Source organism: Athene noctua, chromosome Z (assembly GCF_965140245.1).
Source record: "Athene noctua chromosome Z, bAthNoc1.hap1.1, whole genome shotgun sequence".
Lineage (NCBI taxonomy): Eukaryota > Metazoa > Chordata > Aves > Strigiformes > Strigidae > Athene > Athene noctua.
In genome coordinates this window covers 51,695,652-51,721,298 of record NC_134077.1, presented here as the reverse complement: position 1 = coordinate 51,721,298, position 25,647 = coordinate 51,695,652, and the positions used below count along the sequence as shown (strand labels likewise).

The 25,647-nt window shown below is 34.4% G+C and overlaps 1 protein-coding gene across 1 annotated transcript in view; it reads right to left on the bottom strand.

Annotated features, from left to right (window-relative positions):
* CNTNAP4 (contactin associated protein family member 4) overlaps positions 1-25,647 on the bottom strand; it is a 239,885-nt gene that overhangs the window by 69,800 nt on the left and 144,438 nt on the right. Inside the window, exons 4-9 of the mRNA XM_074931769.1 lie at positions 20,783-20,930; positions 12,792-12,995; positions 12,436-12,620; positions 10,333-10,476; positions 7,641-7,899; positions 222-371 (exon numbers count right to left, since the gene is read on the bottom strand). Coding sequence (XP_074787870.1) covers positions 222-371; positions 7,641-7,899; positions 10,333-10,476; positions 12,436-12,620; positions 12,792-12,995; positions 20,783-20,930 — 1,090 coding nt within the window. The remainder of the gene's footprint in view (positions 1-221; positions 372-7,640; positions 7,900-10,332; positions 10,477-12,435; positions 12,621-12,791; positions 12,996-20,782; positions 20,931-25,647) is intronic.

Here is a 25,647-nt window from a genome sequence, read left to right as displayed (position 1 = left end):
AGTGACCAAGAATTTAGGGTGGTAGTTTATTCTACCCAACATTATAAAATTTATAACTCAAAAACATCATAGCAACACCTGAAAAACAGATTCTTTGAGACATATCCAAGCTAGGCAAAGAAGACCTGATGCAAGCCAAATAGTTCTTGTCATTTGAATAGATAATCAGGAAAAATTGATGTTTAACTGTGTTGCCAGCAGAAATAAACAACATATTTCACCTCCAAAGTAGAAAGTATCTCCTGAATAAATTTGCAGAGGCATGGAGGCATAGGCAGATGAGGTCACATCATTGTCCACTACTACACTGATACGATTCCTTTTGACAGAGAAGGATACAGAATGCCACTGGCCATTATTTAATCCAGCACCTGTAAAGAAAATAAAAATCAAAACAAAGTATAAACATCCATTATTTGTTATGCTACCTGAATGTTGCAGACTTGAAAGGAAGAGAGATGGGTAGAGCAGTCATAGCCCATATAAAAACTCCAAGGGATAATGAAAGGAAAAATAAATTAACAAATCACATAAATATCTTTTGTGAAGATAGAACCTTTGTCCATTCCCTTGCTTCACATCTGATAAAGAAAAAAATAAAAGTACTTCAGTGAATAAGACCTACAGTTGTAATAATCCTAATTATCAGTAATACATCAATTTAATGTAGTGACTATGAAAAGTGTCCTCCCAACTAAGGAGTTTATCGTTAAGATATCATTGTGATGGTTGATACAGTATTTTACACATAATACACATTTCTACTGCACTATTACAAAGGATTTCTTCATCATTTAAAATCAAAGGAAGTCATTACATTACTATCCAGTAAAACAGAAAAATCCTGTAGATGCTAAAAGCTCCAGCAACTGTCATGTCAATGTCGTAAGATTATTTTTCTTTCAGTTGTCTCTTTTATTGGAAAAGCATGGGAAAATTTGCTGAGAGTTTAGCCTTTAACACCAATTTACACTACCTCTGGCTACGTAGGTGTAAGGTGCAACAAAGTAATAAACCTAAAGCCCTAATTCTGGAAAGAACTTACATATGTATACTGAAATAAATTCTATACATGGCAGTATGTAAGCACATTATTATCTTTAAGAAGTGCTTTAAGTCAATCATATTCTTGAGTGCTCTTCAGAACAGAAATACTTTTCAGTGAAAAGCAAAGAATACAGCCTTTGAATGATAAATTTCACAACTGTGGAGTGCCTATGATTTATTTCGCTCTTGAAATGCCATGTATTTAAATACTCTTTTCCAGAGTTTGTTGTATGTTTTAGAGAAATAGTCCAGCAGTTCACTGATTAGTTCAAAAAGAAGGAAAAGAAATAAAAATAGAAAGATGAGAAAGTTCGAATTGCCTTGTAAATAGGAACCATTTATTAACTACCACAGTCTAAACCCAAGATCAGCATACAATCAAGAAATAAATCTCAGAATTGCATTATAAATTCAGATAAACTATAATCTAGAAAATATTTCTAATATATTTAATATTAGTCTCATACATTTTTTCTATTATTTGTTTCCTTGCTTCAACCACTATATTTATTAGGGACCTCATAAAAAGAAACATACATTTTGCTTTATCTACAGCCTCGATGGAATTATCTAAAATCTATGGCTAACAGGTCTTCTTAACTTTGTGTTGCACTTTCAGGATTATTCACCTTTCTATATAACAGCAGACAGCATAGGGTCGCAGTCACAGGTTTTCTGGTACCACTCTGACCATTACTTATTTTGGTTGCAGTCTTCTATGAGAAGTGGCATTTGAGTTTGCTAACAGCAGAAGTATGCTTACAGAGTAAATATCAGCATTAAAGCTATCACTAATTTTCTGAGTAAATAGGTGTATTTCTTACTTTTGTAAAATGCCATAATATTTATAGAGGCAACTTTTTACTAAAATGAAAATGGGAAACCTCATCCCACACAAAATGAAACAGTACTAATGCTATTATATCTGGCTACTAAAAGGTTGCCTGTTAGAGTGGTAATCTTTTGGTAACAAGGATTTACATAGCCTTACAATGTGGAGGGAGTGACTAGAATTTTCAAGACCACCTGACCAACTGCTGAAGAAGTCCATTTGTACTGGTGGCAGTTAATATAACTTACAGCAGTGTTCAGGCTGGTGTATTTTATGTTAGGGCTAGCATAATATTCAGCTGAGGATCAAGAAAATGCCTTAAAGGCTATCCATTTTGGCTCTAGTTATATTTTGACTAGATAATATGGTGTGTAACAGACATTTAAAAACAGAGTAGATGAAGCATTAGAAAAATATTATTGCTGCCTTGCAATATCATGGACATAGATGTGCCACATATATATATATATATATATATATATATATATATATAATGAAGTTTCTAGATTTAACAAGCACTGTTATTCATCTATCCTATTTTTTCAGTGCTATTTTACAGCAGGAACTCATCAAATATATCAAGAAGTTTTACTAGCTTAAAAAAAAATTATAAAGGATGACAAACAGATAAAGCATCCTTAGGTTTTTATACCACTGAACATCCATAGTCTTTCGTCAGAGAGACAACAGGTATGCTAAAACAAAGAATATGAATAATGTATTTTTTAAAGCACACAAAATCAAGCTTGAGAAAGGTTTCTTCCCAATTCTCAGTAATATAATTTGTTTTCTTCTACAAATTATTATAGAATTAGCCTCCAATAAGAAACTAAATCGTAAAATACATATAGTCTATAATAGCACTTGTCATATTGTGTTTTTATGATTAACCATTTCAGAAAATAATTTTTTAAAAGGTACTATTTCCCTATTTACTTATTTCCATCTTTTTAACCTCCATCTCCAGCTACCTAATGCTGCACCTTCTTTCACCTCATCTCTAAAATTAAGCAAGGAGTTTCCTTATTTGTAGAGGTACTTCAAGTGAATGATGTGCTCAATCACATCTCTGCAATATATGATCTTTTCCTTCAGTAACCATAGAATCAGAGAACCATAGAATAGTTTTGGCTGGAACAGACCTTTGAAGATCATCTAGTCCAACCTCCCTGCCATGTGCATGGACGTCTTTTACTAGATCAGGTTGCTCAAAGTCCCATACAACCTGACCTTGAACACTTCTGGGGTGGAAGCTCTGCAGAGCTGCTCTCAATCCATTTTTCCCCCAGTCTGTAGTGATATTGGGGATTTTCCTGATGCTGGTGCAGGACCTTGCACTTGACCTTGTTGAACTTCACTAGGTTCACATGGGCCTACTCCTCAAGCCTGCCAAGATCCCCCTGGATGGCACATCCTGTCCCTCCAGTGTGTCAACCGCACCACACATCTTGGTGTTATCAGCAAACTTGCTGAGGATGTACTCAATCCCACTATGTCATTACTGAAGATACTGAATCTAACAATAAATTCTGCTTTAATTTCAATTGTTGCATGGATAATTGCTTTTAATTCTTAGTTAGGCATCCTGCTTTACTGACTTCTTGTTCTGGTGAGAAAGCCATGCTTCAAATATTCCAGTATTTGACTGTCAAGGTAGGTAGGAGAATGCCGTAACATAAAGAAGAAGATTAAATGAATGACTGAAGTAGAAAATACTTGGGTTACTGGATTGTATAAATCTTGCACTTTTCGGTTTGTTTACTGGAGTTTATCATACTGACCTACTAAATGATTTTGGGATGGATATTTTATCTCCTCTTCATATAGACTGGCATGATTAGAGATACTAAATTATGTTCATCTTGTTCAAGTTAAGACTTACCAAAAATCCCTTTCATTAAGCCTGGGGATGGAAGAATGCCGTGGTGGGAGCACAAGACAATAGTGAGAAAACAGCTCATTGTAGCCTTCAAATTGGCAACCTTGATTTAATTCACGCTTGCTTGTGCAAAGCTACAGAGTGGTGTGACATATAAATGTGGAGGCCAACGGACTGCTAACACTTCCATTCCAACTGAAATTTACTTTGTCCGGTGTTCTACTAGGACTTTTAAAAATGCTTTACCAGGAACAAGTGAGCTAAAAATAGCAATTAAACATTTAGTGCATAATAAGGTAGTTATTAAACAAGATTTCTATTTATTCTCTTTAGTAGTACCTCCATCATTTTAATATCTAAGTACTAAAAAATAGATTGGTGGCAGGTCTTGCCAAATGACATCCAGCCTTAGGAACACATATATAAAAAGACAATGTATATAGCCTATTAGGAGATCACTGAGAAACAACAACAACAAAAAAGTTTAGAGAAAGCAGTTTGTAAATTAGGCTGACGTATAACCACCAAATGCAATGATTGTTAACATCACTTAATTAAAAGCTGCATAGAAAGACAGGGTCATATGAAGAAACTGAGTAATAAGAACTCAAACATTTATACATGTTGTAATTCAGTTTGGTCTCATCATTCAATACAAATTAACTTTGTGTTTTGTTTTGTTTTGTTTTTTTTTAATCTATTACTTCTTTGTGAATATTTGATGACCAGCTTTCAAAAGAGGCTACAAAGGAGAGATATTAAGCAACCATTCTGTAAAAGAAGGATATGGCTTATTATAACTTAATCACTCATGAATTAATATGCCATTCTCCTCAGTTTTATATGGTTGAACAATTCTTTAAGAAACACATGATAATGAACTGTGCACAAAAATGTATGCTCTGATTTAATTATCAAGTATTGTGTGTGTGTGTGTGAAAGTCAGATCATAAATCCCTGCCTGAAGGGGAACAAACCTGACCAGCCATCCATAATTTGATTACTCAATCTCCAAACAAAGTCTTATTTCAGTGAGTGCAACAATAAACACTCTGAAAACTCAACAAAAAGTTGCCCACATGGTTTTGTTAGATAACTTCTTTCTCAGAAGATAATGTTTTTGCAGTAGTTTCTGTCTTCACAAAGACAAACACAATTCATCCTGTTACACTTTATGAAGACCAAGCTTAATATAACATGAGAACATTAAATTCTGTTTCAGCACAGAGCGTCAAGATTTATTTTGGGGTGTTCCAGAGAATATGTATTGTGTTGCAATTTTTAAATTGAATAAATTACTCTATGTACAAGTCTTACAACTGTTAAAAGTGCCACTATCTTCAGCTAATCTGTTAAAATGACACTGCATGGCAATAGTTTCTTTAACATATATCACCTAATTGAACTGCAATTAAAATAGCTCTAAAAACCCAAATTCATCACTGTTAACTACATACCACTGACATTCTTACTAAGGAACTGACATTTTCAAATGGTGAGCCTAGGGAAACCTCTTGTAATTAAAACAGTACTCTCTGTGCATCAGTTATTTTAGATTATAACAAATACCAGGGCTGATCTTATTATCATCCACAGAAACAGGATCAAAGTATTTATGTAGATTTCAACATTATCCGTGGTCATTACTGGCTTACAATCTTTTCCCAAGTTAAAATAATCAACTGTTTAAAATTTTACTTTTAATCATTATACACCTGTAGAAACATAATGAGCTTCAGAGTTATGTTTAACTTTTTCTTTTTTTTTTTTTTTCCCTCAAAGAAATTTTCATTTTGTATCAGGAACTGAAGTAAGGTTCAGTCTAAAAGAAACAGCGGCACAGAACTAAGGCTAAGGAGGTCTCATCTTCAAATCCTGTGGCTGTTTCTTTGCTCTCTTTGCCTTACATGCCAAGTTCATGATTTGTGAACAATTTAGGTAAGTGATTCTTATTTTGTGATTATACTATTTTTTAAAATGAAATTTTCTTCCTCTTTTACATAACTTTTTTAGTCCTGTGGGAATTAAAGAGATTTGGGGGCTTTAATTTTTATTATATTATTTACTGTAAATTCAGTTACTTCTTAGTTTACTTACTGTATTTTTTATTGCTCAAGACAAACTACCACTAAACAATGTTATTAAGCTATATTCTAGCTTAAAAAAATCCCTTGAAAGATGCTTTTGTTCTAGTTCCTATCACTCCAGTGAATATATTCTATACAAGATAAAATTCTTTATACAGTCAAATCCTTGTTTTCTCAGTACCAGTACACAATGCAGTTTTCCTAATTCTTATTCACCTATTAATTCAATTTACACATTACATTACTGGAACTAACTTGGCTTTTTTTTCACTGATAATGTTCCTGCTTTATGGACATGAAACATGAAATAGATGATTGTGTACAGTTCAGAATAAATCAAGGATCAACAGATGTTTTGGATATCATCACTGTGTGTTCTGCAGCCAAATTACCCATTGCTTCTAGAACATATTCCTCCAGATGCCCATACAGAAACCACTTCAATCCTAGCTTCATTTCCTCATCATCATATATTCTCTGGAACCCATTTATGCACCTGATCTCTGTAGACCTGTCTTTCCTGTCTGAGAACTCACTCTGGAATGATTATTTTGTCCTTATACAAGAAAGGCACAAAATTCAATTTGTTTACATAAAGGATGAGAAACTCTAAGGCAGCTGTGATGCATGCAGTATCAGAACATAGTATACTGCTGACAAAGTGCTGCTAGCTGAGCATATTGATATTATCACATGGCGATGTTACTGCTTTTTAACATTTTTTAAAAAGTCAGGGAAGATGGAGAAGTTGTTGGCTATGTCCTGCTCTCACATTTCATGAAAGAAGGAGATGCCTGGCTGGGCCAGCAGTCTTGCTGTTTTCACATCAGATGCTAACAGCACGCAGAAAAACAGGAGCCTCTTTGTGAAACAGGAAGACCTCTTGCTCCCAAACTGAGCTAAAGTGAAACCTGGGAGCTACTTCTCAGAATCCCAGTTGGATACTCTCTAACATGACTGTATCTTAATATATTTGGATCATCCTTTTGTCCTTATATATTTGTTTACCAACAGGGAAATGGCTCAGAAGATGACTGAGGTATGCTTTCTGGAAATCTCAGCTCCACCCTAAGGTCTGTCCAGCAGTGCATGCTACCAAAAGTAGATGGTCTAATCTCAATTCAGTGACTGACTACAAAAGTGAACATTTAGCGCTCTATTATTCAGTCTCCTCAATGTCTCCAGTTCTTTTTGTCCTTTTTTTTTTTTTTTTTTTTTTTAATGTATACTCAAACTTGCCCCAGCTTTCTGGAAGACAACCTGTATGGGGCATCCACTTTCCAAATTTAATGTACAGTTCTGCAATTGAGACCTCTAGAAAATGAGAAACATACTTTTTTATGATAATGTATAACTTTAGAGAAAAATTAGTTACTTGATGCCTTGTGAAGACAGTGACAAACGGTGAAAATCATCTTAATGGCTTTGCTTGATAGAGTAAGAAATTAACTTGTTTATTCTTCACAACTGAAAAAGTTGCTTAGATGTCTCAAGTTTTCCAGATTATACATGAGCTGTACATGCTGTATGTAAGTAAAGCTAAGGACACAACTTTGCAGCATATATTATTGCAAGTAATTTCTACTCAATCGTGGGGAAAAGCATAGGTACATGTCTGTGAGAAAATAAAGTATTTAGAAACATTTGGGATGAAAATACACACAAATGAAGCATAGTTACACAGATACTATTCATAAAACTAAGTCAACAATGTAGGTACTAATTTAAATTACTTTATATTAACCTACTTTTTCATGCATAGGAATCTTGGATTTTTTTTCTTAATTTCTGTTACCTGCAGTGATGTCACTCAGTGCTTTTCCTGGTTTATGAAGACTGATTTTAACTTTTCCATCACTCAGATATAAGAGGAAACCACCCGAAGCATGTAGTTTACTAGATAATAGAAGTCCCTCCTTGTTCCAGGTGCGAAACTGGAAATTGATGAATACTTCTTCTTGCCCTGATGTGCCTGGCAGTGCCAGGTAACTACTGGAGCTCAGAAATGTAACAGGAACCACCTGTGGCTCTAAACATGAGAAGGACATATTGCCCTAGAAATAAATGAAGCAAATACGGCATTAGGAACATTTGGGAAAAAACCAGTCATGAGAATTTTTGTATGGAAACTACAGAGTTTCAAAATATTGTGCATAGAATCTAATATTTTTAATACTTGAATGTGTTAGTCTAAGAATCAAGTCCAAATACATAAGAACACCAACAGTTTGTGAAATGTTTACCTAGTTGTTTGACCAGAAAAGACATATCTGCCTGAGCAAAGAGTGGCAAGGACCTTTGAGTGAATGAGGTAAAATCCTTCAGGAGTTAGACAGACCTACTTTGTTTCTATTTTGACTCAGCCTCATGAAGGATTAAGGATTTGACAAATTTCTGAATGTCAGATAAAATGCCACTGAATGCAAAGTTTGGTATAAAGATTTACACGGGTCTAAATGCTTGTATGCAGAGATTGGGTACTGATTGTTTAAGGCAGTGTTAAATTTGAGAAAAAAAAACATTTGCCAGACCAAAGAGTCTTTGCAGCTGGAGATGTGCCCTGACCCCAATATTTGTTTTCACAAATAGTCGAGAAAATTAATAAATCAGAAGAAAACGTGTTTTCAAGCACGCTCATGTGGACCAGATCAAGTATTTTATTTAGGCACCTAGCCTTTAATTTGTGCCTGAATGCTTCTGAAATCACTGGTTCTTAGGTACCTAAATACATTTTTTCTTTATCATTTTGACTTCATTGACAAACTCTGAGCTTAACCTGCATCCATGGTTGTACTGAATTATATAGATAAGAAGACTGGAATGGGAATAATGCATTTTTTGAATCTGGTGTCAGGGTTATTTAATAGTTTATGAATCTTGATAGTGATACAATATGCACTTTGACTGAGCTACTTGCTGACACCATTTGAACTATAACTAATTGGTTCTGTAAGGATGGTTAATAAAAGATTTGATTCTTTAGAATTTAAAATACATTTAAGTTCTGTTCAACACAAAAAGCTATTAAACATTTGAATATACATAAAATTTTGACCTTACAGTAAAAAGCTAAAAAATCAATTTAATAAAAATACTCACTAGCCTCTGGCATGGCAAGACATTAAAGTTTGCCAGTTTTCATTTTCCTCAAGGAAAATTTAAAAATAAATAAAAGCTCTGTCTTATGAATTCAGCTGTAGAGAAATTAATAGTCAACTGAACTGACTCACAGTGAAAAGCTAGTCATCGGATTAAACCTAGTTAAATGCTAAAAGCTTGTCATCTACAGATTTGCATGCTATCTGGACAGGTGCCTAATACTGTATCAAACCAGCAAAGTGGCTATTTAGCAAGGACTCAATAGTAACAGAGATACTTTCTGGCACATTTACATTATAAAACATGTCCTAGCTTTGAAAGTAGCACAATAATTTAAATCATTTGAGATGAAGATGATGAAATTTCCTATGACAATAATTTCATAGTTCCCCTTTCACTAGTCCACACAGAGCCTCCTATGACTACCCTCTCCCCAACATCTATCAGCATCGTGGATAGGATATTATACAAAGGTATGAGTTTAGTTAATTGTGGAATATTTCAGATAAGCTTCACATGAAAAGAGATGCCTGTCATCCATTTTTTCTGCAACAGAAAATCAAATTTGATTGTTCATAGTCTGAAGTCCAAATCAAAAGATTTGGAGCTTGACAGCATTTCATATTTTGTTAATTATTTTGAACTGATTGTTTCCATCACATCTCTGTGTTTCCTGCTGACAAATAAATAAATAAATAAATAAATAAATACTGCAAATAGAGATGGCTCTTGTACTACCAGAAAAAAACAAAGGACTTACTAAAATTTATAGAAAACCTTCTGTAACAGAAGAAAGTTGGTTGTTATTGGAACTGTTTCTCTAAATGGTAGAAGGTTGGCTAATACAACTGTGGGCCATGTCTCAATAAATGCATTAAACCCACCAACCTAAACTACAGTTCCTCAGACAAAGAGCTGTATAAACTGACAAACAGTATTTATCTACCAAAATTATAATGCTCTGGAGAAAAGACAGTTGTTCAGTGTCCTCAGCAATAGAAAGTTTTTAAAATGTACTGCTGGTGTTCTTCTAGTCAGGTACAGAAAAAAATGCCAAAGCTTCAGTTACTTCAGAAACATTTTATTTTACACACTGGCTTTTGTACATGCACAACAGCGAAGATACCACACAAGAGTGAGATACCACATGCATCTAAATATCAGTTAAAGACATGAATGATAAAGTGCATGCTGATTAGTCTACTGGATAAGTCTCTACAACAGCAAATATAAAATAATCCAGTTAGGTGATTCCTTGATTTATCTTTCATTAAACAACAGATATTTTACTAGAACTGTGTGTTAACAGGTTGCATATGAAAGTGGCTGTGGTCTTTTTCTTTTTTCTGTTTTACTTATTTATTCTTTCTTAACTATGAATCTCTTACCACAAAGTAGATCTGAGATTTATGCCTCCTGGCCAGGTCAATAATATTCACTCCATTGTAATAAATATTTTCAAAACACCCATGAAAGTTCCTGTGTGACAATGTCCCTGATTTTCCAGGCACTGGGATCCCTCCAAAGCTGAGCTTAGAAAGAGAAGAGAAATCAATGATACTATTAAGTAATTTTTTAAGGAAAGTATTTGCCAATAGTGTAAGAGCAGAAGTCAAAGGTGGGCTAATAATGAATCCGCTGCTTCTTGGCTAGTTCCTTTTATCACATCTACATATTAAAAGAACAGACTAACAAAAATTAGTGTATATAAAGTCATATGTATGTTTTAAAATATTCTGAAATGTTCGCATTTTTTTTTCTGAGGATGCCTATAAACAGTTGCTTAGTGTAGAGTTGTACCAGTTTTCAGGGTCCATTACAGCAGCAAAACCAAGAAGGACACGGCCCAGTACATGCAGACTATGCTGGACAGTACAAAAAGTGAGAAGAGATTTTGATGGCAACTTCTGTAGAAAATTCGAGCCTGACTTGTCCACAATGTGCAAATCACAACTATCATAACAGAAAACAAGAGTGCACCAAATAAAATTATTTTAGGGCAGATTCAAAACAAATGAAAGGAGATACTTATTCCCTCTCAAAATCCTAAGGCTGTGCAGTTCCCTGATGTGATGCTATAGGTTTACTTGGGTTCAGAAAGAGATTAGAAGATTTAATAAAAATAAAAATCCATTGAGAGCTATTAAATTCAAGAATATCACTCTGTTTTAATAAGTCCCTGAGGCAAAAACTGTTAGAAAGCAGTAGATTATTTGAGAAAAGCATTGCCACACCAGTGAGTTGAGTTATACTCTGGTCTATGTTTCCACTCTGGGGCACCATCAGAAACAGGTTGCCAGTTTAAGTGAACTTTTGAACTCACCCATTTCAAAGCTATTCTGGCTGACATTGTAGAAAAGGTTAGTTTAAACTATTTCTCTTTTAATTTTGAAATTTCACTTAATATTTAAAATAATTTAATAAAAAACCCAAATTAAATATGTTTCACTGAATTATTAAATTGAGTCATATTTATAGTCAGGAATGCAATTCTAAATACACTGGTACATATTTTTTTGGACCTTTTTTTTTTTTTAACAGCTTTTGCTTTCCTTTCTACCGTGCATTGGTAACACTTCAAACTACAGCATGTAGAAGAGGCAAAAAATAAATTTGCAATACTGGTTGATTTAGTAATATGAATCTATTTGCCAATGAATTAAAACTAACATTTGTTGTTCTATTTTTTTTTTTTTTAATTGGTATGATCCTCCAAGCCTTGGCATTGTGTCTTAGATTCAGAAATTTTAAGCAGAATCATGACTTTAATCTTGTGAATGATATCTATGAAATGGTATAATGGAGACACAGAACAGCATGAAATCTTACTCTAATCTGCTTAAAAACTTAAATGAGTAGAATAAAGTAATTTAGATCTGCAGCTTCAAGACAGTCTCCTCTATCACTCATTGTCTCATCCAACAAATAGGAGAGGGGCACACATAAAGCACTGAATCATCACATTACAATTGTGAAATAGTGGTATTTTTAACCATAGGTGAGAAACTGTCACAGCAAATTACACCTATTCCTCATCATGAATCTACCATTTGTGTAAGCAAGATTTTTTTCACAACATATTTGTCAGATTTAATAGGAGTTTAAGTTTTAATTTAAGCATTTCTAAAATGCTTTTTTGCTGATTTATTGTAATTTTCATCAAGCCATAAATTAATAATTTTTGAGTTGGGGCTCATTCCTTATATTTACATACTGGTTACCACATTTGCAGCACTACTGAAACAAAGATATTAAAATAATTAATTCTGAGATTAAAAAGATGGTCTTGTGAACATTTTGAGTTGTAAGTCTAGTGGAGCATTAGTAATCTAAGAACATCTCTTTTTTCTTTGATTTATTCCTTTAGGAGACAGAAAATCCCTAAAGTCTTAAGCACTAGATACTTCCTTAAGATCTGTCTCCTTTGCTTGTTTAACTGCATTTACATTAAAAAGTTAATAAATGTAATAAAGGAAAGGGAATTTTCACACCTCATAATCAAGGTCCAAATAACTGAATTCTCCTTTCGCATGAAAATGATGAGTGTGTTTATCCACTGTAAAGTTTACTTGGTTGTTAAAGTGCTCAATGAGAACAGAATGCCAGTGTTGATCATCCAAAAGGCTGCCCAGCGTAATATTAATTTGGGCATTAGAAGGATGAGTTTTAGTATCACCTTGAAAGAAGAAAAATAAAAACTATTAATTCCATATAAAAATATAACTATTCAAATATATACCATTAGTTTATCATATGCTATACATTAATATCCTTAACAAATTAAAAGAAGTTTTAGTCAAATAATACCTAAGAACTATATTAGAGTTTATGAGACTGTAGCTGTTACCTAAATTAATGAGTAAGGATAGCTTCCCTTTAATTAATTCCAGGGTGATGTGGTCTCCATTTTGTCCTTCTCTGTGGAGGAGAATTCCATCACTTCGCATTGTCTTAAACTTCAGAGAAATCACATCTTTCAATGTACTCATGAGTTTTTGATTAAATGTGTAAATTAGACAACTTTTGCCATCAAAGCCAACCACCTCAGACCCTAGAAGAAATGAAAGATAATGTATAATGTTATGTCTAAAAGAAACAGTTGTATGTTACTTCAATATGATATGAAGTCCCACCACTAACATCCCTAGATTCATCTGTGCTGAAGTGTAGCTTATTTCTGCTATTCGTTGTCTTCCCCAAATGTTAAGATTGTCCTATTTTAATGATATTATCACTACATAATAATGCAAGATGAGTTGAAGAGATCTGGCTTCTATTCCAATCTAGTACTAATCTCACATGCTTAAAGGTCTTCCTTTCCTTGGAGCCATGAAGTACTTTGACTATTTCTGTTCTTACTGTATTTTCTAAAATGAAAATGTCAGCTGTGAGTACGTTCTCTTCATCAAATTTTTTTTTTACTGTCATCATAAACAAATTAGGACATAAATTAAACTGAATTACAGGTTTAGTACTGGAATACAGGACTTTGTATCATCAGTTTTCCAGCACAGGCATCACGGAATCACAGAATGGTTAAGGTTGCCATGCATTTCTGGAGATCATCCTGTCTAACATCCCCACTCGAAGTAGGTCCAGCCAGTTTCTTATGGCTGTGTCCAGTCAAGTTTTGAGTATTTCCAGTGATAGAGACTACACCTCTCTGGGCAACCCATGCCAGTGTTCAACCATCCTCACAGTAAAAATGCACTTCAGTCCTGGTTTGTTGTTCCCATGCATGTCCACACTTCCCTGATGCCTTTCTTTCTCAAACCAGTCTACCACTTCCTCACTTGACTTTGGGCCATCACCTCCCTCTCCCACCATTCCTAGATTAGAGGTCTCCTCAAAAGGTTGGCCAACCTATTGGAAAAGATGCTTTTTACCTACATAGATGGATTCTGTTTCTTCCTAGCAACTCCTGATTCTACTTTAGTGTACTTCAGTTGTGAAGTCTGAATAATTGCTGCTGACACAGGCTGTGCAACTAGTTGATCCAAAGGATCCACCCAGTCCTCCTCAAGCATATTTGTCTTCTGTCAGCAGGAACAAGGAAAATTCCACCTGAGACCCTATGCCCTTGCACTTGCCCTTTGAGCCATGTGGTCATGCTTGGTACACACCAGGTTTCCCCTGTGGCAGTACTGTTGGTGCCCACATGGAAGAGTAGCAGAGGGGCATAGTCTGAAGGTTGGAGAAGCCTCAACAGTCTCTCCACAATTTCTTGGATCCATGTCCCTATAAAGCAGCAAAACTCTTTAGAAAGCAGGTCATAGGGCCTTAGGGGGCCCTCCTACACCTGCAATGGGGAGAGTTGGAAACACAACAGACATCTTCTTCATAGCATAGAATCATAAAATAGTTTGGGATGAAAGGGACTTTTTAAAGGTCATCTAGTTCAAATGTCACACGGCAGGTGCATCTTTCACTAGATCAGGGTGTTCAAAACACTATACAACCTGACCTTGAACACTTCCAATGATGAAGCATCCACAACTTCTCAGGGAAACCTGTTCCAGTGTATCACGACACTCATCGTTATAAATAAAAATCTTCTTATGCACAATCTAAATCTACGCTCTTTAAAACTCTTTAAAACTCTTTTAAAACTCTACTACTCCTATGACTACAGGACCTGGAGTCACTCCATCTTTATTAAAAGCTGTTTTTAAGTATCAAAAAGCAACAATTAGGTGTCCCCAGATCCTTCTCTTCACCAGGCTCAAAAACCCCAACTCTCTCAGCCTTTCTTCGTAGCAGAGGTATTCCAAACCTCTGACCATTTTCATGGCCCTCCTCTGGATCAGTTATGACAGGTCTAGGTCTTTCCTGTACTGGGGACCACAGAGCTGGATACAGTACTCCAAGTGGGGTCTCATGAGAGTGGAGTAGAGGGGAAGAATCAGCCCCCTTGACCTGCTTGATTTTATACTATAATAGACAAAAGAATTACAGATGAAGAAAAGAGTAATACCGAGGAATTTTATTACGTTATAAATGTATGCTTTCTGACTTACTTATATTCATCTTTATCATGACTATGCTTAAAGGTAGGTAGAGTGTTACAGCTCCATGACAGTGCTACAGTGAATTCTACTTTCTAATTATGGAAGCATTTTACTAAATTTCTTTCAAGGTCACATAATTTCACTTTACTGAGGAGAGGGGAGGGGACGAGAATGAGGAAGAGGAAGAAAAAGAGGAAAAAAAGAAAAAGAAAAAAGAAAAGGGAAGGGGAAGAGAAGGGGAAGGGAAGGGAAGGGAAGGGAAGGGAAGGGAAGGGAAGGGAAGGGAAGGGAAGGGAAGGGAAGGGAAGGGAAGGGAAGGGAAGGGAAGGGAAGGGAAGGGAAGGGAAGGGAAGGGAAGGGAAGGGAAGGGAAGGGAAAGGAAGGGAAGGGAGGGGAAAAAACCTGACTGATTTAATCTCAATAAGATAAAAGAATATCTGTCAAAATCAGTAGAAATTGAACAATCAGCACACACAAAGTAACTGATAACACTCTAAAAAGCTCATAGAGTATTCATAGTTCATAAGTAAAGAAGAAAAAGGTAATTACCCTTGAAAGATACATTTGTGAAGTAAATGAAGATATAAAGAACACTCAATAAAACACGAACTTATTTTTCAACTGACTGGTTGACTTCTTGCAAGCCAACAGAAACCCGTTATCTATTTACTAACTTCATTTAATTTCACTAGAAATATTTCTCCACATTGTTGGCATGGAAATTAACTCAATTCAAATTAACTATAGTACTTAAAGTCTGTCATTTATATTCCATTTTCCAAAACTCTTGTCAAGTTAATGCAGCTATATTTTTAAATAAGTTTCTTGATTTTCTTCACATCATGATAATGTACTTCTTACTTACGAAGAATCCATTTGCCAAACATACAATTAATAAATATCACATTCTACCTAAAAATTAATCCTAGGTTAACTACTTCACTTAATTATGTCATTGAATGAATATGGACAGTAAAAGCATTAATCAATGTTAAACTAAATAATGAATGTGCAGTTTAGTAGCTTCAATAAAAACTTTAATAGAATTTGTACATTGTTATGTATCTATCAAACAAGCTAACTAGATATATTCTTAGTAGGTACTCATAACATCAGGATTTTTTGATTGGAAACATACTCTTATTAGTTATTGAGACAAGAGCATAAACAATATTTAGCATTGCTCTCCAAAATTCCTTTCACTATTACGATGCACTAGTTCCTAAGAAGCAAAATGTACTCTGTACAAATTTGGAAAATAAACAAAATCAAACATTCTCCCCACTACCATGCATGAATGAAGATTGTGAAAGGGCTGGAGGTGTTAATATTCCTATAACATTTCTCACACACATTTTGCCCTCACCATCTATGCATTACCACTAGAAATAAATCAAAAGAGTTGTGAGAGATAAAGCTTGGGTTTTCTACAGGGTTATCAGAATAGAAGTATACTCAGGGTGCCATAACTTTTTCCTCTTTCATATTTACTAACTACTCTCAGCTTCTCGTAGTACCTGGACTCGAACATCAGTCTCCATGGGTTTTCTCTACTCTTATAAATAAGGAAAATAATTGATTTGCTTTGTGAACACTTATCTTTTGCTTTCACAATTTACAGTGTGCTTTTCTCAAATTAATGTAATCTGAATCCTTAGTATACTGTAAAAATACCTTTGGAAGTGATGATATGCCTCTGAGAAACTGGAAATTCTGGAAGCTTCCTCACGCACAATAGGATCAAGGATTCTAGTGATCCTGAGCAAAAGCATTATGTGCAGTATCTTTCTTTGAAAATGAATTTGATTTTTGTTGATCTTATAGTGAAACTAATGTTAATGCTTATAAGGAATAAACTTAAAACGATGAAAACTGTTTAGTTTTGTTTTTGGTTTTGGTTTTGGTTGGTTTTTGGTTTGTTGTTTGTTTTTTTTTTTTTTTGGGGGGGTGTTAGATAGTCTTAGTCCTAACCAAATGTATTAAAATGCGAAATCTGTTCTCTGAGCCTTTCCAGTTGTGGGGAAAGTAGACCCTGAAGGGTTCACAGTGTTCAGAAAAGTCAGGTGAATCAGGTCTTAAGTATTGCTTTAAATAAACCCTTTTATTTTTTTGGGGGGGAAATGTTAAAATTGTTCACAATCAACTCCATTTAAATGAAATTTTTTACAATCACATTCGCATCAAGTCCTTGAAAGTGCATTATCCCAGTTATGAAGAGGATGGGAAGGTCTTTCTTTGACTGATGTAACTGTGCCATTGATTTTATGCATTCTAGCCAGGAGGGGAATGCTCAAGAAGCCTCAACAAATTTAACAGTGTTAGATGACTCTGGAAGAGGGTTTGCATATCACAGTATCTGCAGTGCTTCTTGTTAGGCACTGCATCTAATGATGTTCTATGTACAGGATACATTTAGTTCCCAGTTACCCTTCCCCTACAATTTTATACAATTGTCATTTTCACATTTAAACCCATCTTTATCATATGAAAAAGGCATGCTTTTTTTTTTGTTATTTTTAGCCTACTGGTTTTCAGTGGATGGAATGAGAAAGAGCATTGCAATTAAGGGAGAAAAGAATAAGCCAGAGACTTATAATTTCCCTTTTGTAGTGCCAGAGGATAGCTTAACCTAAACTCAGGAACAAGACACAGGAAATGTCTGTACAGATTCATCAGTCTCTTTTTCATACACTAAATAGGAAGAACTAACAGTCACAGGCTGAGAGAGATTTTGGGCTGAGGTGGCTTTAGAGGCAGTAGTCATGACACAAGTAGATTTCATCAGTTCACATGAAGCCAGGTAGACGACCTGGAGGTAGAAAATGTCTGTCTTTCTTACATGAAAAAGACTGTAGAACAGGAGTAAGAAAACTGAGGAACATGGCAGAGGTAGCAGAGTGAGGAAGGAGAAAAACTAAATACAAAGAATATGGGGGAACTCTTCTGGTGTTTCATTTAACTCCATAACTGACTAGCCATATTTAGTCTTTCTATTCCAGCTAAGAAGCAAAAATGGAATTACTTCTTCTGGATGCATGCTTTACAAACATACAAAATATGGCAGTCCTTGACCTAAAAACTTTATAGTAAAAAAGTATTCTGTGTTAAAATAATAATTTAAAAAAAAAAAAAAAAAAAAATCATAATAACCTGGTTTATCCTATGGATATCTATCATGGATATTACGAAACCTCACTGAGACTGTAATTAAGGGGGAAATGTTATTTCTGAGGATAGCAGGCTAAGGTATTCAGAGCAGGTGTTTTGCTGGAGGACAACAGGGCAGCAAATTTAAAGTAGTGACAACTGTTGTCCTGTAAGTATTACTTCATTCAGACAGTAATGACTTCTTTTGTACGTAACAGATATACATTTTTCGGTATCACTTTATGGAATAGTGAGATCCACTGCATATTTTCTTGCAGTTTTAGTTTTAGTTGTGGAATTTGCAACAGATAAGACTGAAAGAAGAAATTATTGCATTTGCACTTGAATACAGAACACAGCCCACCTACTCAGTGGTAAATGGAAAGAGAGCTGCTTAGTCTTACAATATAAGACCCAGTGAGATCTCTCTCAAAGAAAGAATGAGAAATGGGAAATCTGGATCTGAATCAAAGTTAAAATAGGTATCATTGACATTTCTGCTTTTCTTTATTTTCCGATCCCACCTGGAAAAGTACATAGCAATTCAGAAACAGCCAGGCATAATTGCTGTAACAATAACTACATGTTCTGCTTGTGTCTGATAAATGGAGGAAAAGACTGGAGGGAAAGAATTCATCTTCAAAATTATCAAATATATTTTAGAACTGTAAGACTATAATCTTGCTGTCGTCAATATCAACCACTGAACTGAACTTCTAAAAGCACATGCTAATTCAAGATATTCAAAATAAATAAAGGTATGATAAAGAGTCTACAATTCATTTGGCATAAAAGCATTTATACACAGAAAAAATAAGCATTTCAAGAACTTACAACATTATTAATACAGAAAAAATCTTAACCAGCTTTAAAAGTTTCTGTATTTTTAACACTACCATGTTCTTTATGTACTGCATTACAGTGAATAATGGATGAAGTAAACATTCTTTTTACATTCAGCTTAACCTTAGATGATCGTTATCATTGATTTGTTTCCATAAGCTAGCTATAGGATTGATCCTGCACCATATAAGACAGAAAAATACATAATCTTCCACAAAAGTAGTTACAGACAACACACAAAATATTTTAACTGTGTAATGCTTATATTGTATGTTTTATTAGTTTTAGTAACATGGACATTGTCAATTTTTTGTCCTTTAGACTCGTAGATTTTTTTTCCAGTGGCAGCATGGCAATAGGGATATCATAGAAGACAGCCATAAGATACCTCGCAATGTGTGATAGAGAAAATTACTGTAGTGAATATAGATAATTAAAATCTAGATTTTAGGCATGTGCTTAGTTTACAAATGTTTGAGAACAAGATTTTGTGTAATGATTTCAACATTTTCGAATGCACAAGGTAAAGGAGTGGGATGAAGCAAAGCTGACTGACCTTCAGTGAAGCTTAGAGACAGGAAAGTATTCTTATCAAGTACCACAGAGATGAGATTTCAGATGAGATATTTAGATGAGCTTTCAGCTGGGAATGATAAAGTCATCTGTTCAGCCTCCATTTTTAACTTTTAGTAGTCCTGGTACTTAAAAAAGTGAAGGGTAAGTTGAACTTTGGCCATATTTCTCACTTACAGCAGTATACTTATATTGTTCTAGGAATCATAAGTCATGTTCCCATGTTCTTGAGGAATTCTGTGTGGAATTAGCTTCTCACACTCTTCTCCTGGCATGAGCTGTCTGTTCTCTGGGATGGGACAGTTTACCTAATTTCCAAGGTGACTTAATCTCCTGCAACCAGGTTGCAATTGTCAATATCTTAGTTCATAATCTTTTACTCATTTTATAAAGTCAAATTTAAGGCAGAAAAAGTGTTTCACTGATGTTCGGTTTAAAGTCAGCTACTCATTAATGGGAATGGTACAGAGATACATGGAGACCATTCAGAAGAGATCAGCCATGTAAAGAATGACTTAAACAGAAGTTGAAAAAAAATAAAAAAAAAAAAACTACCAAAAACAACAGGGGAAAGTACTTAAAACAAGTAATTAAAGAGGTGACTTAAAATAAACTGTTTCCCTCATGGAGAAAAGATGTGGAGAATAAAAAGCAGTAAACAGCTTCCTAAGAGGAATATTGCTTTAAAAGTCCAGGGACAAAGAACTGTAACAGGAAGAAAACAGGATTATTTACACTGTCCAGCAGATCAAAACAACAATAACACTTATGCATTTGTCTTCCAAATACTTGTGTCAGTTAATAATGTTTTATTAATGACACAAAAATTATTCCAAAAGTACTCCTTAAGTATATAACAACTTTGAAGTATCCTTCAACTGTGTATTTTTGGTTCTACCTACTTGTTCTCTTATTGGCTCAGAACCAAGACCATATATATTTAAAACTAAACATTTTCCCCATTTTGCCGTTCAAGTAGAAGGTATACCATGTTAAGATGCAGTTTAAGACTATCAGAAAAAGAATTTTTGGTAAATCTGTTATTGGATTATGTTCATTCCATTCATTCCAACACAGAGAGAACTGAAAAATAAGGATCACATTTTGTTAGATCATGCAGAAACAGTGACGCCTGCACATGAACTTACTGAAACAGTTTTTTTCAAGATCAAATTTAAGCTTAGAAATCTACTTTCAAGTGTAATGTAGGTAGCAAAAGACAGTGATTAATACTCATTTCATTTAGCTGATTCAGCAAAACACTTACTGTATGTGCATCCATACACTTCAATGCGCATTCCAATTCTGCCATTTGGATTCCAGTCCAAAGGCACAAAACGGAGAAATCTTGCTTTAATGGAATGCTGAAGTTTATAGTATATGACGCTGTCTGCATTTGTGTTTCCAGCAAAGGCCTAGAAGAAAATGAAAAAGAGATCAGCCATATCCATACTGAATACATTGAATAATACGGAATTATTGCTGATTTTTTCATTTTTTAACTTAGTCTGGCAAACAGTAAAGCACAGAAATAAAATGTAATTTTCAGTGAATTCCATAGGAATAACTGTTGGATCAGTCTTGATTATTCTTCTGGATCATGTGTTAAGTCATCCGTACATTTAGTCCTGACACCACACTGAAAAATCTCACATCTAAAATTTAAGTGAATGAAACATTTCAAAACGAAACATTGTTTTCACAAAATGTGTAGAACATCCTGGCATTTCAATTTACCGTACCATCTAATACTTTTTCATAAGACAACAGAGTAAGCTTTATGATTTCCTCTTACCAAAAGGCTAGAAAAATTCCACTGCAAATCTGTGTTTTAGATGTAGTAGCCTGAATCCAAAAAGTTCTCATACTGACAGACTATGGTGTTGAAAGACTGGCTTCCAACTAAGGAAGCCAGAGCATTATGAAAGGATTTTAATTCAGTGTTCTGTTGAAAAAGAAAAATCTAAATTTCAGGGTTTTTTCCCAGGTCAGAGATAAAAAAAGAAAGTATTACCAAAGAAACTTCTTTGGCAGTATGTAACTGAATGGACTAATTTCTCTTTTTGTTACATAAAGAAATATAAAGAAATGTAAAAAAATCTAAAGAGCTGTAATTGTTAACTTTAGCATCCTAAAGACTGGAGAATATCTTCTGATTTTGTTGGTTACATGTTCAGATGCAGTGTGGGTTTTTTTTCCTCGTTGCCTGTTTGTGATATGTCAAGCAGAAATAATTTGTTCAAACATTTGAATCTAAATATCCAATAGACAAAAATAGCTCTCTGAAATATTTTAATTATCAGAATTGAAAAGCATACACATTTCTGGATATATGGAAAATACTGTTGCTATAGTTATAAACCACAGATGTTGCAATTGCAGAACTTTAGGTATGTAGCTTTCCATAAGCTTTTGAAGCAGAGGTGAACTTCATTGCATTTCATTATTTACCTTCCTATACACAAGTCTTTTCATCTTCCCTTCCCTGTACTAGTAAAATTTAAATTATCTCTGAACACTTAATTGGAAAAAAAAAAAATAAAAGAAAATAAATTAAAAAAGAGAAGAGCTAGTAGATGGGCTCATTACAGCTAACTTATTAAGCTAAAAATAAGCAATGAGAGTTAGTTACTGAGCGTCCACACCACTTTCATGCTCAGGCTTTGTACTTTCACTTTCACAGTGGGTGAAGGTGAAAACACGCTATAACAAACACTGGAGAAGAGTTACTATTTGGAGGGTGAGACTTTTCCAGACCTCTTGTCCCTTGAAATCCTTACTTGTGGTCTGTAACAAACACATCTGCCCATGAAAGCGCCAATTAGTTTGTTGACTGAACCAGAACCCAGGTCCCAGAAGTAAGTACTGTGAGCAAATGAAGTGTTCAATTAAGATTTAAATTTTTTCCAAAATCATTTTTGGAGGGCAGCCATCTCATGAAAATTAGTTGTTAAGTTTTGAGTACAGAATGAATATTGCTTGATTTTTTTACTGCAGGGCATATTTAAATCATGTGTTCTTAATTTAAAATTAGCTTTTTTGACTTCAGTAACAGCCAGAAAGTAATCCAAACTATTCCTTAAATCATTCAGAATGGTCAGTTTAGAAATCAATAGTTTTAGCTGTCATTGTACAAAGCTTTTATCTGGGAAGAACACATTTTAAAGTGTATCAAGTTGAGTATTAAATGGGTCTTTATTGCTTGATTTTAACTCTAAAGGTTAAAATGCATGGTTTGGGAATTTTTTTCAGTTTTAAACCTTATCACAAGAAAAAGAGGAGGCAATCAGACAGCTTTTCCTCCAGACCAAAAATACTAAAGGCATATCTGCAGCCTATGGAAGTAGCTTGTAGGCTTTTTAGTGGAGAGGCATATTCAATGTGACAGAAATGCTCCTGTCTTTACCATAGCATGCCGTTACTATTTCACTGTCCAATCTAACAATCATTTAAACATATAACAATTATAACCATATAATGAGCCTTCCTCCTCCCACCCCTGTCTTATTCAGACTGTTCAGATCACTTCATTTCTGTACCAAATCACTCAAAGGGAACATGCCATTATTCTAGATTATACAACCTACACAGCTATCTCATGGTTAAAGACTCAGTGTGACCCTCAGTTAATATGAATGTTACACATAATAAGCATTGTTTGCATAAATGTTAACAAGGTTGTAAAGCTAACCCCTGATAATATAACTGACTACTGAATCTTAGTTGATGCTCTCACAGATTCTATATTATACTGCTTTTTAATAGCATGGAGACATACCATCTTTCTCAAAGAATGCAGTTTTTGAAACATGGAAATACTGTTTTACAGTTTAGCCTTAAACGGTAGCAGGGGCACTCAGCAGTATAGATATCTAAGTAGATAACTCTTCACAGCCTATTGTACTCCACAAAGGGAAAGTACCCTGAGCTGTACTGAAGCCTGAAATGAGGGCCTACTCTCAAACTTGTTTTAACACTCTTACTCCCTTTCTAACCCTGTGGTTTCTTTACCCCAAATTATTTTAACTCTGCTCTGAATACAGAATTATTCAGTTCATTATGGCATCAGAAATCACACATGTGCTCTGGACTGTATTAATAAAAGTTAAATCCTGTGTGTAGAAGGGCATCACAAACCTCAGAATGATTGTGCAAGTAAGCTTACATCAAGGTAAGGTAAAAAGAAAGTTCTTTGTTCCCCTCTCTATTATCTATCCATAAAGCAAATATGTTTTTAGAACAGGGATAGCACCAGCATCATGTCCAAAACTTCCTCAGCCAGTCAAAATGTCCCCCATAGGTAAAGCTGTCTATGAGAAATGCACTGTGTGTAGTGAGCCATATTTTAGATAACCTAAGAACAGATGATACTTATTTACAAATGCAACTTTTACTCTATAATATACTATATATACACTGTAAAACATACTATATGACTAAATAATATGCACAATGTTTTTACATATATTGTGTTCCCATAGTAATAAATATTATTCTATTCATTACAAGTATTACTTTATATTAAATACAAATATTGCTATGTTAAATAAGTATACTTAGATGCAAATTCTCATTTTATGTTTAATGACAAGAACTGGAAGAGGACCCAACCTGGATAATTTTGTCAGAAGGGAAAGTTTAGCAGTGAGGTATTAGAGTACCTCAAGAAGGGTCCAAGCTTCTTCATGTGTTTTAGAATTCTACTACCAAAACCAGCAAAAGTAGTTGACAAAATCAGTTTGAAGTAACTAAGAACTGTTCATATGAAATACTTGATGTTGTTGCATGATGATGGTTATGCTTTGGAAACACTGTCAAGCCAAACTGTCTGTACAAGTTTTTTTGCGTATGACACATACCAAAACAGTAGTTGATAATAGTGCATAGGGTCATCACAAAGGGAATAGAAATCCCAGCAGACTACTGGCAATTTATTCACCTTAGAGCATCATTCATACTACTCTAAAAATGCTGCAAGATTAATCCATATCGAGCTCTTCTGAGAAAAGAGTTCAAAAGAAATTTTCTCCCATAACTTCTAAGCTATATCTAAGTTCATATAGTGGTTTTAACTATTTACATCTCAGTAACAAAAGGAGTGTCTATTCAAGTTGACCTCGCGCACAGTACAATTAACATAAATGTCAATGAAATATTCATTGCACAAGAATCCAAACCTTCAGACTCTTCCTTCTCCTCCTATTACCACTGTGGGAAGTTATTGTTAGGTTTTTGAAGTCAGTCCTGAAAGTCAGCGGATGTGAAATGTTCAGTTAAAGTAAAAAAATCAGTGTGAATCTCCTTCACCCTGATCAGAAAACACTGTACAACAAAATGCCCTCCTTTACTTCACCTGCAAATTGGTATTATGGCTAGGAGAAAATGATTGCATAGATAAAATTATCAAAATTTTTTAGGGTTTATTTGTTATAATCAATGATTTATGCAAAACTGAATAGATCTATTGGCTATAAAATACTAGCAGTGGTGTCTTAGTGAGGAGCCCTGTGCTGTAAGTTACTAACTGTATTTTTCACCAGGTCTTGTCACTGAATTGTTTGAGGATATAGTTGAACAACACTAGCGTAATCTTGAATTCACAAAACCACACAGCAGTTCCACATATTCAGAAAAAAGACTGATTATAATATTTTCTTCAAAGAAGGCTGGTTTATATTAATGACAACATGATTAATATAGACCAGATAGAAAAAAATATGTCTAGAAAACCATCATAAATTCTTGTTCTAGTTAATGTCCACTGCTTGTAACATGTTGCACTATTTCAGTAGGAAACTATCTGGCAAATTCTGATGCAATTACATCATCTGAACTTTGTGCAGATCATCTGACTGGTCAAAAGAAAAATATCTGACTAATTAAAGCAATAATATGACTTCCAAGAAAAACAGTAGATGGATATTAAAGTCACTGTCATGCTGCAACCATGACTAATTACTGTCAGATATATAGATGTCATGCACAAGATATTATGTTTGCCGTTTCACTCAGTGGTTCCCTCAATCTATCATCTTCCTGAGTTACAATGGAGTTTGGGTTAGTTTTGGGGGTTTTTTTTTGCTTGTTCATTTGTTAGGTTTTTTTTTTAATTATTATTATTATACAGAAACT